Genomic DNA, 17,500 nt, shown 5'->3' on the forward strand with positions numbered 1-17,500 from the left:
TCACGTTTGTGCTAATAACTTTTGAATCGTTAGGGTTAGAAACAAAAATCTTTTTTCCCTCTTGGCTCAAGACGATTCGGTTAACTCGTCCTAGACCGTTCGTCTGATTCTCACTGGAATTGGCTCAGATCTTGATCTGAATAAGATCTTCAGATCATACCGGCCAAAAGTTCTTAAAAGCCTTTTGATTGGCCGAACCTTTCTCGAATAACGCATCAACAGATCTGAAGGCATGATGCCAGGCTGATTTTGAGGCTGTATCTCAGCAACGCTTTGCCATATTGGCACCAAACTGTACGTGTGTCATTGCCACCTCACACTGACCACACCATGATCATTTCATTACAGCACCACCTATTGGGCAAAAGTGATGAGTTAATCATACTACATGTGATTGTACAGGTGCTGGTCATATAATTAGAATATCATCAAAAAGTTGATTTATTTCACTAATTCCATTAAAAAAGTGAAAAACTTGTATATTATATTCATTCATTACACACAGACTGATATATTTCAAATGTTTATTTCTTTTCATTTTGATGATTATAACTGACAACTAAGGAAAATCCCAAATTCAGTATCTCAGAAAATTTGAATATTACTTTATACAATACAAAGAAAGGATTTTTAGAAATCTTGGCCGACTGAAGAGTGTGAGCATGTCCAGCACTCAATGCTCAGCTGGGGCTGGTTTAGCCTGAATTACTGCAGCGATGCGGATGGCATGAGGAGATGGTTCTTGAAGCACTGACTCCAGCTCCAGTCCACTCTTTGTGAATCTCCTCCACATTTTTGAATGGGTTTTGTTTCTCAATCCTCTCCAGGGTGCGGTTATCCCTATTGCTTCTACACTTTTTTCTAGCACATCTTTTCCTTCCCTTCGCCTCTCTATTAATGTGCTTGGACACAGAGCTCTGTGCCTCTTTTGCAATGACCTTTTGTGTCTTGCCCTCCTTGTGCAAGGGTTCAAAGGTCGTCTTCTGGTCAGCTGTCAGGTCAGCTTCTTCCCCATGATTGTGTCGGCTACAGAACTAGACTGAGAGACCATTTAAAGGCCTTTGCAGGTGTTGTGAGTTCATCAGCTGATTAGAGTGTGTCTTCAATATTCAACCTTTTCACAATATTCTCATTTTCTGAGATACTGAATTTGGGATTTTCCTTAGTTGTCAGTTATAATCATCAAAATTAAAAGAAAAAAACATTTGAAATATATCAGTCTGTGTGTAATGAATGAATATAATATGCAAATTTCACTTTTTGAATGATATTCTAATTATATGACCAGAACCTGTATTTGCCACGTGAATATGTTGATGAATGAGTGAAAACACTGACATGTATTGTGTAGGTTTGTCTTCATATGTGTAACATGTCCTTCCTCTAGTGTGTCGGGACTCCGTACTACATGTCTCCTGAGCTGTGTCAAGGGGTCAAGTACAACTTTAAATCCGACATCTGGGCTATGGGATGTGTCTTATTTGAGGTGCTGACCCTCACCAGGACCTTTGATGCCACGGTAATCGTCTGAAACGTTCATTCACACTCATTCGTTAGGCTGAAAACCACTCCAGGACATGTGATGATGATGATGATGATGATGATGATGATGATGATGATGTGTTTCCCAGAATGCCCTGAACCTGTGTGTGAAGATCGTGCAGGGCAACTGGACGATGGAGATTAACTCGGACGTCTACACGTCTGACCTCATCAAGATGGTGTACGAGTGTTTGGATCAGGTAAAGCTGCTGCGTCACGGCTCACTGTGCCTGTCAATCACCTGTAGTGATGATGTCATAATGACGCTCGTGTGTGTGTGTGTGTGTGTGTGTGTGTGTGTGTGTTAAAGGACCCAGAGAAAAGGCCGACAGCGGAGCAGGTTTTAGAGCGGCGCGTCGTCTCTCAAGTGAAAACGTGAGTCAATCCAGCTCACATTTCACCCGCTCATCATTTTAAGCATCTCAGGAATTTCTGTTGAGGATTCCCATTATTCTCAAATGAATTTTTTTATGAAGTCTATTTTTTATCTATTTACATTTTTTTTTAATATCAATCATTATTAATCATATTTCATTAATTATAATGTTTTATTATTTGTATTCATTTAATTTATTTTAATTTACATTTTTGTTTATATATTGTTATTTATTTGAATCTTTTAATTCAAATTTTATTTAATTTATTTTAATTGTATTCATTTGTTTATTTAAATTTTCTGTTCGTTAATTCTATTTTTTATTTATATATTTATTTAGTTTAATTGAATTTATTTTCATTTGTTTATTATATATTTTATTTGTATTGTATTTGATATTTTTTGTATTTTAATATTTTATTTAATTGTATTTTATTTATTATAAATTTGTGTTTATATTTTATTTAGTTTAATTGAATTTATTTTAATTATTTATTTGTTTGTTATATTTTTATTTGTATTGTATTTATTTATTTGATTTTTTAAATTATTTTTTTATATTTGTTTATTATATTTTTATTTATTTATTTAGTTTCATTGAATTTATTTTCATTTTTATATATACAATTTTTTTATTATATATTCTATTTTAATATTTTTATTTAATTTGTTTATTCTGTATTATTTATATTTTAGGGCTGTCAAAAGATTAATCATGATTAATCGCATCCAAAATAAAAGTTTGTGTTTACATAATATATGTGTGTGTACTCTGTTAATTATTATTTATATATAAATACACACACATTCATGTATATATTTAAGAAATATTTGCATGTATATACATTTATATAATCTATAATATATATAAATATAAATGTTTTATATATAAAAATAATATTTTTTTCTTAAATATATACATGCTTGTGTGTGTATTTATATATAAATAATAATTAACAGAGTACACACACATTTATTATGTAAACACAAACTTTTATTTTGGATGCGATTAATCGCGATTAATCTTTTGACAGCCCTACTTATATTGTATTTATTTATTTAAAATTTAATTTATTGTAATTTCTATTTGATTATTATAAATTTGTATTGTATTTAGTGTCATTTAATTTATTTTAATTATTTATTTGTTTGTTATATTTTTATTTGTATTGTATTTATTTATTTAAATTTTTTTGTTATACATTTTTTATATTTGTTTATTATATTTTTTATTTATATTATATGTATTAATGTAAAGTAATGAATATGTATTTTGAGGTGTGAGTTTTGACCAGTGTTGTGTGTGTTCAGAGCGCTGGAGAAGAGGGTGGCCATGCTGAACTCCTCCATCAGGAAACCCAAGTAGGTGGCGCTTCATTCCCAGCATGCCCTGCTGTTTGTGTCATGTGTGTGTCAGTCTGAGGACGAGTGTGTGTGTGTCTGTGTGTGTGTCTCAGGCTGAGCACGGCGACGGAGACGTCTGTGGCGGTGGTAACCACGCGCTCGAGGGAGGTTTACTTCTGGGGCGGAGGGAAGTTCACCCCGCAGAAGATGGACATGTTTAAGGGCGGCAGCAGCGCCCAGTGCGTCTGTGCTGGAGAAACACACTTCGCTGTGGTCACTGTGGAGAAGGAGCTCTACACCTGGGCCGTAAGCATCCTCTAATGTACACCTGGGCCGTAAGCATCCTCTAATGTACACCTGGGCCGTAAGCATCCTCTAATGTACACCTGGGCCGTAAGCATCCTCTAATGTACACCTGGGCCGTAAGCATCCTCTAATGTACACCTGGGCCGTAAGCATCCTCTAATGTACACCTGGGCCGTAAGCATCCTCTAATGTACACCTGCGCCGTAAGCATCCTCTAATGTACACCTGCGCCGTAAGCATCCTCTAATGTACACCTGGGCCGTAAGCATCCTCTAATGTACACCTGGGCCGTAAGCATCCTCTAATGTACACCTGGGCCGTAAGCATCCTCTAATGTACACCTGGGCCGTAAGCATCCTCTAATGTACACCTGCGCCGTAAGCATCCTCTAATGTACACCTGCGCCGTAAGCATCCTCTAATGTACACCTGGGCCGTAAGCATCCTCTAATGTACACCTGCGCCGTAAGCATCCTCTAATCTACACCTGGGCCGTAAGCATCCTCTAATCTACACCTGGGCCGTAAGCATCCTCTAATCTACACCTGGGCCGTAAGCATCCTCTAATCTACACCTGGGCCGTAAGCATCCTCTAATGTACACCTGGGCCGTAAGCATCCTCTAATCTACACCTGGGCCGTAAGCATCCTCTAATGTACACCTGGGCCGTAAGCATCCTCTAATCTACACCTGGGCCGTAAGCATCCTCTAATCTACACCTGGGCCGTAAGCATCCTCTAATGTACACCTGCGCCGTAAGCATCCTCTAATGTACACCTGGGCCGTAAGCATCCTCTAATGTACACCTGGGCCGTAAGCATCCTCTAATCTACACCTGGGCCGTAAGCATCCTCTAATCTACACCTGGGCCGTAAGCATCCTCTAATGTACACCTGCGCCGTAAGCATCCTCTAATGTACACCTGGGCCGTAAGCATCCTCTAATGTACACCTGCGCCGTAAGCATCCTCTAATGTACACCTGGGCCGTAAGCATCCTCTAATGTACACCTGGGCCGTAAGCATCCTCTAATGTACACCTGGGCCGTAAGCATCCTCTAATGTACACCTGGGCCGTAAGCATCCTCTAATGTACACCTGGGCCGTAAGCATCCTCTAATGTACACCTGGGCCGTAAGCATCCTCTAATGTACACCTGGGCCGTAAGCATCCTCTAATCTACACCTGGGCCGTAAGCATCCTCTAATGTACACCTGGGCCGTAAGCATCCTCTAATGTACACCTGGGCCGTAAGCATCCTCTAATGTACACCTGGGCCGTAAGCATCCTCTAATGTACACCTGGGCCGTAAGCATCCTCTAATGTACACCTGGGCCGTAAGCATCCTCTAATGTACACCTGGGCCGTAAGCATCCTCTAATGTACACCTGGGCCGTAAGCATCCTCTAATGTACACCTGGGCCGTAAGCATCCTCTAATGTACACCTGGGCCGTAAGCATCCTCTAATCTACACCTGGGCCGTAAGCATCCTCTAATGTACACCTGGGCCGTAAGCATCCTCTAATCTACACCTGGGCCGTAAGCATCCTCTAATCTACACCTGGGCCGTAAGCATCCTCTAATCTACACCTGGGCCGTAAGCATCCTCTAATGTACACCTGGGCCGTAAGCATCCTCTAATGTACACCTGGGCCGTAAGCATCCTCTAATGTACACCTGGGCCGTAAGCATCCTCTAATGTACACCTGCGCCGTAAGCATCCTCTAATCTACACCTGCGCCGTAAGCATCCTCTAATGTACACCTGGGCCGTAAGCATCCTCTAATGTACACCTGGGCCGTAAGCATCCTCTAATGTACACCTGCGCCGTAAGCATCCTCTAATGTACACCTGGGCCGTAAGCATCCTCTAATGTACACCTGGGCCGTAAGCATCCTCTAATGTACACCTGGGCCGTAAGCATCCTCTAATGTACACCTGGGCCGTAAGCATCCTCTAATGTACACCTGGGCCGTAAGCATCCTCTAATGTACACCTGGGCCGTAAGCATCCTCTAATGTACACCTGGGCCGTAAGCATCCTCTAATGTACACCTGCGCCGTAAGCATCCTCTAATCTACACCTGCGCCGTAAGCATCCTCTAATGTACACCTGCGCCGTAAGCATCCTCTAATGTACACCTGGGCCGTAAGCATCCTCTAATGTACACCTGGGCCGTAAGCATCCTCTAATGTACACCTGCGCCGTAAGCATCCTCTAATGTACACCTGGGCCGTAAGCATCCTCTAATGTACACCTGGGCCGTAAGCATCCTCTAATGTACACCTGGGCCGTAAGCATCCTCTAATGTACACCTGGGCCGTAAGCATCCTCTAATGTACACCTGGGCCGTAAGCATCCTCTAATCTACACCTGGGCCGTAAGCATCCTCTAATGTACACCTGGGCCGTAAGCATCCCAAAAACCCGGCTCACACACTAGGCTGAGTTTGGCTGTGCATTTCATCTAAACCCAGCATGTGTTTATAACAGGCAAAATACAGTAAAAGGTCAAATACACGACATCCAAGCATTTAGCACTTACTAGCATGGAGAACAAATATAGACGGAGTGCATTGAGATCCATTTAAGACTCAGATTCAATGACTCACTCATAAATACAGCCACTTGATTCGTTACTAAATGAGTGATTCAATGACTCACTCATAAATACAGCCACTTGATTTGTTACTAAATGAGTGAATGATTCAATGACTCACTCATCAATACAGTCACTTGATTTGTTACTAAATGAGTGATTCAATGACTCATTCATAAATACAGCCACTTGATTCGTTACTAAATGAGTGATTCAATGACTCACTCATAAATACAGCCACTTGATTCGTTACTAAATGAGTGAATGATTCAGTGACTCACTCATAAATACAGCCACTTGATTCGTTTCTAAATTAGTGAATGATTCAGTGACTCATTCATAAATACATCCACTTGATTAGTTACTAAATGAGTGAATGATTCAATGACTCACTCATAAATACAGCCACTTGATTCGTTACTAAATTAGTGAATGATTCAGTGACTCATTCATAAATACAGCCACTTGATTCGTTACTAAATTAGTGAATGAGTCAGTGACTCATTCATAAATACATCCACTTGATTCGTTACTAAATGAGTAAATGATTCAGTGACTCACTCATAAATACAGCCACTTGATTCGTTACTAAATTAGTGAATGATTCAGTGACTCACTCATAAATACAGCCTCTTGATTCGTTACTAAATGAGTGAATGATTCAATGACTCGCTCATCAAGACAGTGACTTAGCGCCACCTACTTGCCATTTTAGTTTAAGAATATCAGTTAGTTTTTACCATAATTTCGTATTTCTCTATTCTCTATCTGTCCAGACGGATCTGGCGTTTTGGGAGCCTGAATCCGCTATTTAAAAAAAAAACACATTGTGTTAAAGTGTGTAGGGTCTCCAGTGACCCGAGGTATATAATAATGTAAGAATATTAATTTCTGCGCAAAAATAAATCTCTGACTCAAGTGCAGTTCAGCTTTATTCCTCAAGGTGGCGATGTCTGGTTCACAATTATGACGTGACGTTTAAAACCAGAATCATCAGGATTGAGCCGCACAGCACAGGGGTCAGTTGCATGCTGGGAATGAAGAGTGTGTCCAGCTGATGTCGTGTGTGTGTGTGTGTGTGTGCAGAGTGTTCAGGGCGGAGCTAAGATGGTGGGTCAGCTGGGTCACGGGGACCAGGCCTCGTACCGCCAGCCGCGGCGGGTGGAGCGTCTGCAGGGCAAGGCCATCCGACAGGTCTCCTGCGGGGCCGACTTCACCGCCTGCATCACCGGTGAGGGCCGCATTTTATTATTATTATTATTATTATTATTATTAATTATAGAGTCTATGAACTGTACATGGGGGAATGAATTGTAATGTGACCAATTTTGGGCTCTCTGGGACCAACTCTACTGCGCCACCACCTGTTCAAGTAATAAGGGTTGTAAGTTTTGAACCCTTTGTTTGAGGTTTAAACTCGTACACTTGATTCCTCTCGTCATGCTGAGCACATTCTCTTCACTTCATTCAAATGTTGTCCATTTATTACATACATTGGCCCAAATGATCTTCAGAGAGAGCAGCATAGAAATGACTGAGCAGAATCTTTAGGAGCCAGGCACCGAAGGCTCCTATTGAAACCGTTTCTTCTACTGCTCTTGAGTCTATGGCAGCCCATAATACCGTATGGTAAACAGTTATGAAATTTGGCACACTGATGGAGGACAGTCTGATCTGTCACCATAGCAAATTTGGAGTCTCTAACTCAATCCCTCTAGCGCCACCACCAGTCCAAAGTTTGACTCGTGTTTATGTTAATAACTTTTGAACCATAAGGGATAGAGACATTTTTCTCTGATTCCTGAGCTCAAGCCGATTCGATTGCACCCTATGACGTTTCCCGCCATTTTGAATTTCCTGCAAAAACCTACTTTTGTGAACTCGTCCTAGACAGTTCGTCCGATTCGCATGAAATTTGCAGATCATCTTCAGACCATTCTGACAAAAAGTTATGGAATTCAAGTTGATTCGTCAAATAATTTTCGATAAAAGCGCGAACGAATTTTATGTAACAGTTGTGAAAATACACTTAAGGCTGTATCTCCGCAACGCTTTATTGTATTCAAACCAAACTTGGTACCTGTCATCACAAGAATGACCTGATGCAACATGCAGCGTTTCAGCGCAGCGCCACCTTTTGGTCTGTATGTTTGGTCTGTATGGTCTGCTGTATTTTATGAACACATGAACATATTGTTATGAAACTCGGTATGGGTCATCAGCTCGATGCCCTGAAGGAGTCTGAGATGTTTTGAAACAGCGCCACCTAGTGGAGATTTTTTTTTCCCAAACGCTTATAACTTTGGTTGTGGTTGACTTATTTTCATGGGAGTAACTTTTTTTGTCTCCTGAATTCTTGCGGAGTCCAGCGATACCAGACTTGCCAGGTTTCGGCGTATGGTTTGTGCAGCGTTGCAATTTAGCGCTTAAAAAAAACGTTAGCTGATATCTTTGAAACCGCTAGTCCAATCGAGACGAAACCAGCATCAGAAGTTCAGAAACATAGGTGGATAGCTAAACGCTAATGCCCAAATGTCAAAATATTGATAGTAAGGGGCAGTAAAATCCAATCAAAGTCAGGTGTCAGTCAATTTTTACATGTTTTTTCATATAAATGTCTATAACTCCAAAACGAAATGAGATATTTTCACCAAATTTGACACACACATGTATGGACTCACTCCGAGGACACATTAAAGAAAATGGTAGGATTGAGCCTCTTGGTGGCGCTATAATAGAACAAAACATGAAATGCCCATAGACCACAATGTATTTTTCAGCCTTTTTACCTAAAATCATCTTTAAATGTGTTTAATTGCTCATTGCTGCCGTTGATCTGACACTCCCAGCCATTTTGGCATGTCTTGTCTTCTTCTTTGCGCTTGGCCCCGATAATGGCTGCTTGCAGATATATTTGTATTCATCTTTGTTCAAAAGTTATGATGTCGGAAACTTAACAATGTCGACCCAAAATTGGTTCAGAGTCTGTATCTCGGCCAAACTTTGATTGATCGAAACGAAACTTGGAACGCTTCATCGGAGCCATGATCTGAGGGTGCATGCCAAATTTGGGAACAGCGCCACCTACAGGTCATAAGATCTGAACTGTCTATAGATTCCTTGTGTCATGCCGAATCTGTGGATATATTGCCAGGATTGGATGAAACATCAATCTGCCATTTTGTTGTAACATGGCAAATATGTGTCTTCTGTGGCGCGCCATTATAAACAACAAGCCCCGAACCTTTCAGGTCATGGTTTAGACTCCCGTTGTGGAACATGCCCAGACCCCATGAGGTGTAAGAGCTGCTTCTGTTTCTTTCTGTGAGTGATCCTCAGCTGAACTACTGAACCTCAACCGCTAAGAGAATGCGTGTATTGATGACAGACAAGCACCTGACCTGAAGATTGTGGGTTAGATTCCTGCGTGGTGCAACTTTATAAAAGTTTGTGTATAGACCTTATTCAGAGCAGCGCCATGACTGGTATGAAAGCAAGGCTGTGAAATTTCTCTGAAAGATATTTTGCAGTGTTTCGTCAGAACAATCCAAAAACACATTTAATAACCGTAAAACCCACTGAAGAGATGCATGTCTATCCCCCTCACAGCCTCGCTTTCAGTCCAGTTAAATTGCTTTGAATCTTTTGAACTGGAACGGCTAGAATAAATAAAAACACCCTTTGATTTGATTCGTTGGCTCAAGGCCGTTGCACACCCTATGACGTCATTTTCTGTCATTTTGAATTCTCTTCTTGACCTCCTTCTAGACCAGGGGCCTTCAACCAAAATGGCTTGAACTCTCATTTATTTATTTAATTACGTCAAAAGGCTTCGCGGTCCGGATGGACACATCTCGCGGTCTGGATTCGGACCGGAGTCCGCTAGTTGGCAACCCCGGTTCTAGACAGTTACTCCAATTTTCACGAAAATCGAACCAGGTAATCTTCGGACTATGCCGATAAATAGTTATGGAATTCAAGTTGATTCGTCTAACCGCTCTCGAATAAAGTGCAAAAGAGTTTGTCGAAGTGTACGTGAGGCTAGATCTCCGCGACGCGTATTCTGACCAAACTTGGTGTGTGTTATGACAACCATGACTGGAGGGTACTTCTGCATTTTCATAGTGGTCAGGACAGGAGATAAGAAAAATGGCTCTTTTTGCTTATAATTTCTGGCCAGTTTGGCCAAAATCACAAAATTGTTTTGTTTTTTAGATTTGGTGCAGCATGCAGAGTCGAACCATACCCAATTTTCCCATATCGGCCATTTTAGGCGTCGGCCATTTTGAATTTTGTAGTAAAATGTTATATTTTATGAACATTATTGTGTATTTTGGTATGTGTCGCCATCACGCCCTGAAGGTACTCAAGTTTTGAGACCGTGCCACATTTTGGTCAAAAGTTATAATGAAATGTCCAAAAATGTTGATTAAAGTAACCTATTTTAAAACTGGTTTAACCGTGTGTTCATGAGCTCGTGGCGCGTCTTGGATGATTTGGGCGTTGAGGAGAGTTGAAATCTGGTCAACTTTATGGCAACCAATCGAAATGTAGAAGTCCTGCTAGAGAGGATTCCAGAGAACGCTGTCCTGTAAACTGTGGTTCTGACCACATCCGTTCCCAAGCAAAATGGAGGAAAGGTTGACCTGTGGCGGGTTTGATAAGAAGGCGCGCAACACTATTTATAGGCAACATTTTCAGCGGGAAAGCAAAAGACACACCACACAAATGCCGTTTAATTGGTTTATTTAGTTAGCAAACATGTAAATATAATTAAGTTCTTTCCATCGATCATCACGCACAGTTAAAGGTGCAGTGTGTAAGTTCTCTAGTGGTGAGGTTGTGAAGTGCAGTCACTCACCCCTCCCTTTCAGAGCACTTAGAGAAGCTACGGTGGCCCACACAGGACAAACATGTGGTCGTCTGAGACAGCAGAGAGTAGCTAGCGCTCTGTAGAGAAGTTTGTCCCTTTAGGGCTACTGTAGAAACACGGCGGCACAAAATGGCGGTAGATAGAAACGGCTCATTCTAAGATCATAAACACATAACGCTCTTTATACTCCACTGAAAACATAGTTATGTGTATTAAATTGCATTTCTGTCAGTAGATCCTCATAAATACTACACACTGCACCTTTAAATGATTCCTTGGGTCATGCCAAGAACATCAATACCTATTTTGGAATAGTCGGCCGAACTTCCTAAAAAAAAAGTACTTAAAAACATTCCGAAATCTTACCGACCCCAAACTTTTGCACACTAGTGTATATCATAAAAATCATCACAATAGAAATCAGTTGTTTGTAGAGACACTGGGGGAGCGTGTGGTTGGCATGGGTTCTCCAGAAATGACACGCGTGTGTTTTCTCACAGACGAGGATCAGATGTACATGTTCGGCTCGGACTATTACGGCTGCTTGGGCGTGGAGAACGAACATGGCAATGAGGTTCTGGAGCCGGTTCTGCTGAAGTTCTTCAAGGAGCGTCCCGTCAGACAGGTGTCCTGCGGGGACAATCACGTGGTGGCGGTGACCCAGAGCGGGGACATCTACTCCTGGGGCTGTGGAGAGCATGGTGAGGCGTCACATGACCACACCTGAGACTTCCTGTGACAGCACTGCTGTTGAGTGACACTGATGGCCTTTCCCTCCGCAGGTCGACTGGGTTTGGACTGCGAGGATGATTTCTCCTCTCCAATGCAAGTGAGAGAAGCTTTACTCGTGTTTCGTCATGTCATAGGGAATGGGCCCGTTAGTTAACATTAACATTAATGTGTAGCGTGCTACACGCAAGGAACACACATGCAACACACAAGCAACACGCTACACGCAAGTAACACACAGGCAACACACAACCAACACGCTACACGCAAGTAACACACAGGCAACACACAACCAACACGCTACACGCAAGTAACACTGGCAACACACAAGCAACACGCTAAACGCGAGTAACACACAAGCAACACGCTACACGCAAGTAACACACATGCGTAACACAAGCAACACGCTAAACGTGAGTGACACACAAGCAACACGCTACACGCAAGTAACACACATGCGTAACACAAGCAACACGCTAAACGTGAGTGACACACAAGCAACGCGCTACACGCAAGTAACCCACATGCGTAACACAAGCAACACGCTAAACGTGAGTGACACACAAGCAACGCGCTACACGCAAGTAACCCACATGCGTAACACAAGCAACGCGCTACACGCAAGTAACACACAGGCAACACACAAGCAACACGCTACACGCAAGTAACACACAAGCAACACGCTACACGCAAGTAACCCACATGCGTAACACAAGCAACACGCTAAACGTGAGTGACACACAAGCAACACGCTACACGCAAGTAACACACATGCGTAACACAAGCAACGCGCTACACGCAAGTAACACACAGGCAACACACAAGCAACACGCTAAACGCAAGTAACACACAAGCAACACGCTACACGCAAGTAACACACATGCAACACACAAGCAACACGCTACACGTGAGTGACACACAAGCAACACGCTACACGCAAGTAATCCACATGCGTAACACAAGCAACACGCTACACGCGAGTGACACACAAGCAACACGCTACACGCAAGTAATCCACATGCGTAACACAAGCAACACGCTACACGCGAGTGATACACAAGCAACACGCTACACGCAAGTAATCCACATGCGTAACACAAGCAACACGCTACACGCGAGTGACACACAAGCAACACGCTACACGCAAGTAACCCACATGCGTAACACAAGCAACACGCTACACGCAAGTAAAACACACACGCTACACACATGCAACACGCTACACACATGCAACACATTACACGCAAGAAACAACACATGCTACACGCAAGCAACACGCTACACACATGCAACACGTTACAAACAAGCAACATGCGCTACATACATGCAACACGCAAGCAACCCACACATGCTACACGCATGCAACACACATGCAACACACAATCAACATGCTAAACCCAAGCAACACAAACGCTACACACAAGCAACACACTACATGCAAGTAACACACATGCAACACACTACACACAAATAACACACATGCAACACACTACACACAAGCAACACACAAGCAACACGCTACACACAAACAACACACGCTACACACATGCAACACATTACACACAAGCAACACATGCTACATACATGCAACACGCAAGCAACCCACACATGCTACACGCAAGCAACCCACATATGCTACACACATGCAACACACAATCAACATGCTAAACCCAAACAACACACGCTACACACATGCAACACATTACACGCAAGCAACAACACACGCTACACGCAAGCAACACGCTACACACATGCAAAACGTTACACACAAGCAACACACACGCTACATGCATGCAACACGCAAGCAACCCACATACTACACGCAAGCAACCCACACATGCTACACACAAGCAACACACATGCTACACGCATGCAACACACAATCAACATGTTAAACCCAAGCAGCACACACGCTACACACATGCAACACGCAAGCAACAACACACGCTACATGCAAGCAACACACGCTACACACATGCAACACATTACACACAAGCAACACACGCTACATACATGCAACACACGCAACACACAATCAACATGTTAAACCCAAGCAGCACACACGCTACACACATGCAACACGCAAGCAACAACACACGCTACATGCAAGCAACACACGCTACACACATGCAACACATTACACACAAGCAACACACGCTACATACATGCAACACGCAAGCAACCCACATACTACACGCAAGCAACCCACACATGCTACACACAAGCAACACACATGCTACACACATGCAACACACGCAACACACAATCACATGCTAAACCCAAGCAACACACACGCTACACACATGCAACACATGTGCAACATGTTACACACAAGCAACACAAACACACGCTACAGACATGCAACACGTTACACACAAGCAACACACACACACACGCGCTACACACATGCAACACGTTACACACAAGCAACACACACACACACGCTACACACATGCAACACGTTGCACGCAAGCAATACGCTACACACAAGCAACACGCTAAACGCAAGCAACACATGCTGCAACACGCGCAACACACTACACACAAGCAACACACATGCTACACGCATGCAACACACGCAACACACAATCAACATGTTAAACCCAAGCAACACACACGCTACATGCAAGCAACACACGCTACACACATGCAACACGTTACACACAAGCAACACACGCTACATACATGCAACACACGCAACACACAATCACATGCTAAACCCAAGCAACACACACGCTACACACATGCTACACACATGCAACACACGCAACACACAATCACATGCTAAACCCAAGCAACACACACGCTACACACATGCAACACATGTGCAACATGTTACACACAAGCAACACAAACACACGCTACACACATGCAACACGTTACACACAAGCAACACACACACACACGCGCTACACACATGCAACACGTTACACACAAGCAACACACACACACGCTACACACATGCAACACGTTGCACGCAAGCAATACGCTACACACAAGCAACACGCTAAACGCAAGCAACACATGCTGCAACACGCGCAACACACTACACACAAGCAACACACATGCTACATGCAAGCAACACACGCTACACACATGCAACACATTACACACAAGCAACACACGCTACATACATGCAACACACGCAACACACAATCAACATGTTAAACCCAAGCAGCACACACGCTACACACATGCAACACGCAAGCAACAACACACGCTACATGCAAGCAACACACGCTACACACATGCAACACATTACACACAAGCAACACACGCTACATACATGCAACACGCAAGCAACCCACATACTACACGCAAGCAACCCACACATGCTACACACAAGCAACACACATGCTACACACATGCAACACACGCAACACACAATCACATGCTAAACCCAAGCAACACACACGCTACACACATGCAACACATGTGCAACATGTTACACACAAGCAACACAAACACACGCTACAGACATGCAACACGTTACACACAAGCAACACACACACACACGCGCTACACACATGCAACACGTTACACACAAGCAACACACACACACACGCTACACACATGCAACACGTTGCACGCAAGCAATACGCTACACACAAGCAACACGCTAAACGCAAGCAACACATGCTGCAACACGCGCAACACACTACACACAAGCAACACACATGCTACACGCATGCAACACACGCAACACACAATCAACATGTTAAACCCAAGCAACACACACGCTACATGCAAGCAACACACGCTACACACATGCAACACGTTACACACAAGCAACACACGCTACATACATGCAACACACGCAACACACAATCACATGCTAAACCCAAGCAACACACACGCTACACACATGCTACACACACGCAACACACAATCACATGCTAAACCCAAGCAACACACACGCTACACACATGCTACACATGTGCAACATGTTACACACAAGCAACACAAACACACGCTACACACATGCAACACGTTACACACAAGCAACACACACACACACGCGCTACACACATGCAACACGTTACACACAAGCAACACACACACACACGCTACACACATGCAACACGTTACACACAAGCAACACACACACACGCGCGCTACACACATGCAACACGTTACACACAAGCAACACACACACACACGCGCTACACACATGCAACACGTTACACACAAGCAACACACACACACACGCTACACACATGCAACACGTTGCACGCAAGCAATACGCTACACACAAGCAACACGCTAAACGCAAGCAACACATGCTGCAACACGCGCAACACACTACACACAAGCAACACACATGCTACACGCATGCAACACACGCAACACACAATCAACATGTTAAACCCAAGCAACACACACGCTACATGCAAGCAACACACGCTACACACATGCAACACGTTACACACAAGCAACACACGCTACATACATGCAACACACGCAACACACAATCACATGCTAAACCCAAGCAACACACAAGCAACACACATGCTACACGCATGCAACACACGCAACACACAATCACATGTTAAACCCAAGCAACACACACGCTACATGCAAGCAACACACGCTACACACATGCAACACGCTACACACAAGCAACACACGCTACATACATGCAACACACTCACAACACGTTACACGCAAGCAACACACACACACACACGCAACACACGTTACATACATCTTCTCACCCTTGTGTTGCTTGTGTGTTCTTTATGTGTTCCTTGTGTTTTGCTTGTGTGTAGCATGTCTAACGTGTGTGAAGAGTGTGTGTGTAGCATGTTGCGTGTGTGTAGCGTGTTGCGTGTGTGTAGCGTGTTGCATGTGTGTAGCATGTTGCTTGTGCTTAGCATGTGTTAACATTAACTCATTAACTAACAATGAGCAATGCATATGCTGCAGTGTTTATGAACCTTTATTAATGTTATTTAAGTAGGACAGCTGTTATGTAATTAATGTTAGCAGATACAATTTTTGATTTTAATAATGTATTAGTAAAGGCTGAAATGAACTTGAACTGAGATCAATAAATGCTGTAGAAACATGTCATTGTTAGTTGATAAATCCTGATGTGTGTGTGTGTAGGTGGAGGTTCCCAAAGGCGGCCTCATCACCTCTGTGTTCTGCGGCAGTGACGGCACCTTCTTCCTCACGGAGTCTGGGAAGGTTTTAGCCTGCGGGAACAACGAGCTCAACAAGCTGGGTCTGAATCAGGGCATCACTGGAATCAAGAACCACTCCGGAGAGGTGCGCTTTACTCCCCCCGCTTACACCTTCCTCCATCTTCCTAACCTCTCCCCCGCTTACACCTTCCTCCATCTTCCTCCATCTTCCTAACCTCTCCCCCGCTTACACCTTCCTCCACCTTCCTCCATCTTCCTAACCTCTCCCCCGCTTACACCTTCCTCCACCTTCCTCCATCTTCCTAACCTCTCCCCTGCTTACACCTTCCTCCATCTTCCTAACCTCTCCCCCGCTTACACCTTCCTCCATCTTCCTCCATCTTCCTAACCTCTCCCCCGCTTACACCTTCCTCCATCTTCCTCCATCTTCCTAACCTCTCCCCCGCTTACACCTTCCTCCATCTTCCTCCATCTTCCTAACCTCTCCCCCGCTTACACCTTCCTCCATCTTCCTCCATCTTCCTAACCTCTCCCCCGCTTACACCTTCCTTTCCACCTGTGTGAGTATGCTGATGGAGTAGAGTGGT

At 43.4% G+C, this 17,500-nt stretch overlaps 1 protein-coding gene across 1 annotated transcript in view; it reads left to right on the plus strand.

Annotated features, from left to right (window-relative positions):
* The window catches only part of nek9 (NIMA related kinase 9), a 52,798-nt gene that overhangs the window by 10,347 nt on the left and 24,951 nt on the right, over positions 1-17,500 (plus strand). Inside the window, exons 6-14 of the mRNA XM_079832873.1 lie at positions 1,388-1,519; positions 1,632-1,742; positions 1,853-1,917; positions 3,230-3,280; positions 3,376-3,568; positions 7,251-7,395; positions 11,538-11,738; positions 11,820-11,866; positions 16,876-17,037. Of these exons, the coding sequence (XP_079688999.1) occupies positions 1,388-1,519; positions 1,632-1,742; positions 1,853-1,917; positions 3,230-3,280; positions 3,376-3,568; positions 7,251-7,395; positions 11,538-11,738; positions 11,820-11,866; positions 16,876-17,037 (1,107 nt within the window). The remainder of the gene's footprint in view (positions 1-1,387; positions 1,520-1,631; positions 1,743-1,852; positions 1,918-3,229; positions 3,281-3,375; positions 3,569-7,250; positions 7,396-11,537; positions 11,739-11,819; positions 11,867-16,875; positions 17,038-17,500) is intronic.

This window comes from Gobio gobio, assembly GCF_949357685.1.
Source record: "Gobio gobio genome assembly, chromosome: 13".
Classification (NCBI taxonomy): Eukaryota; Metazoa; Chordata; class Actinopteri; order Cypriniformes; family Gobionidae; genus Gobio; species Gobio gobio.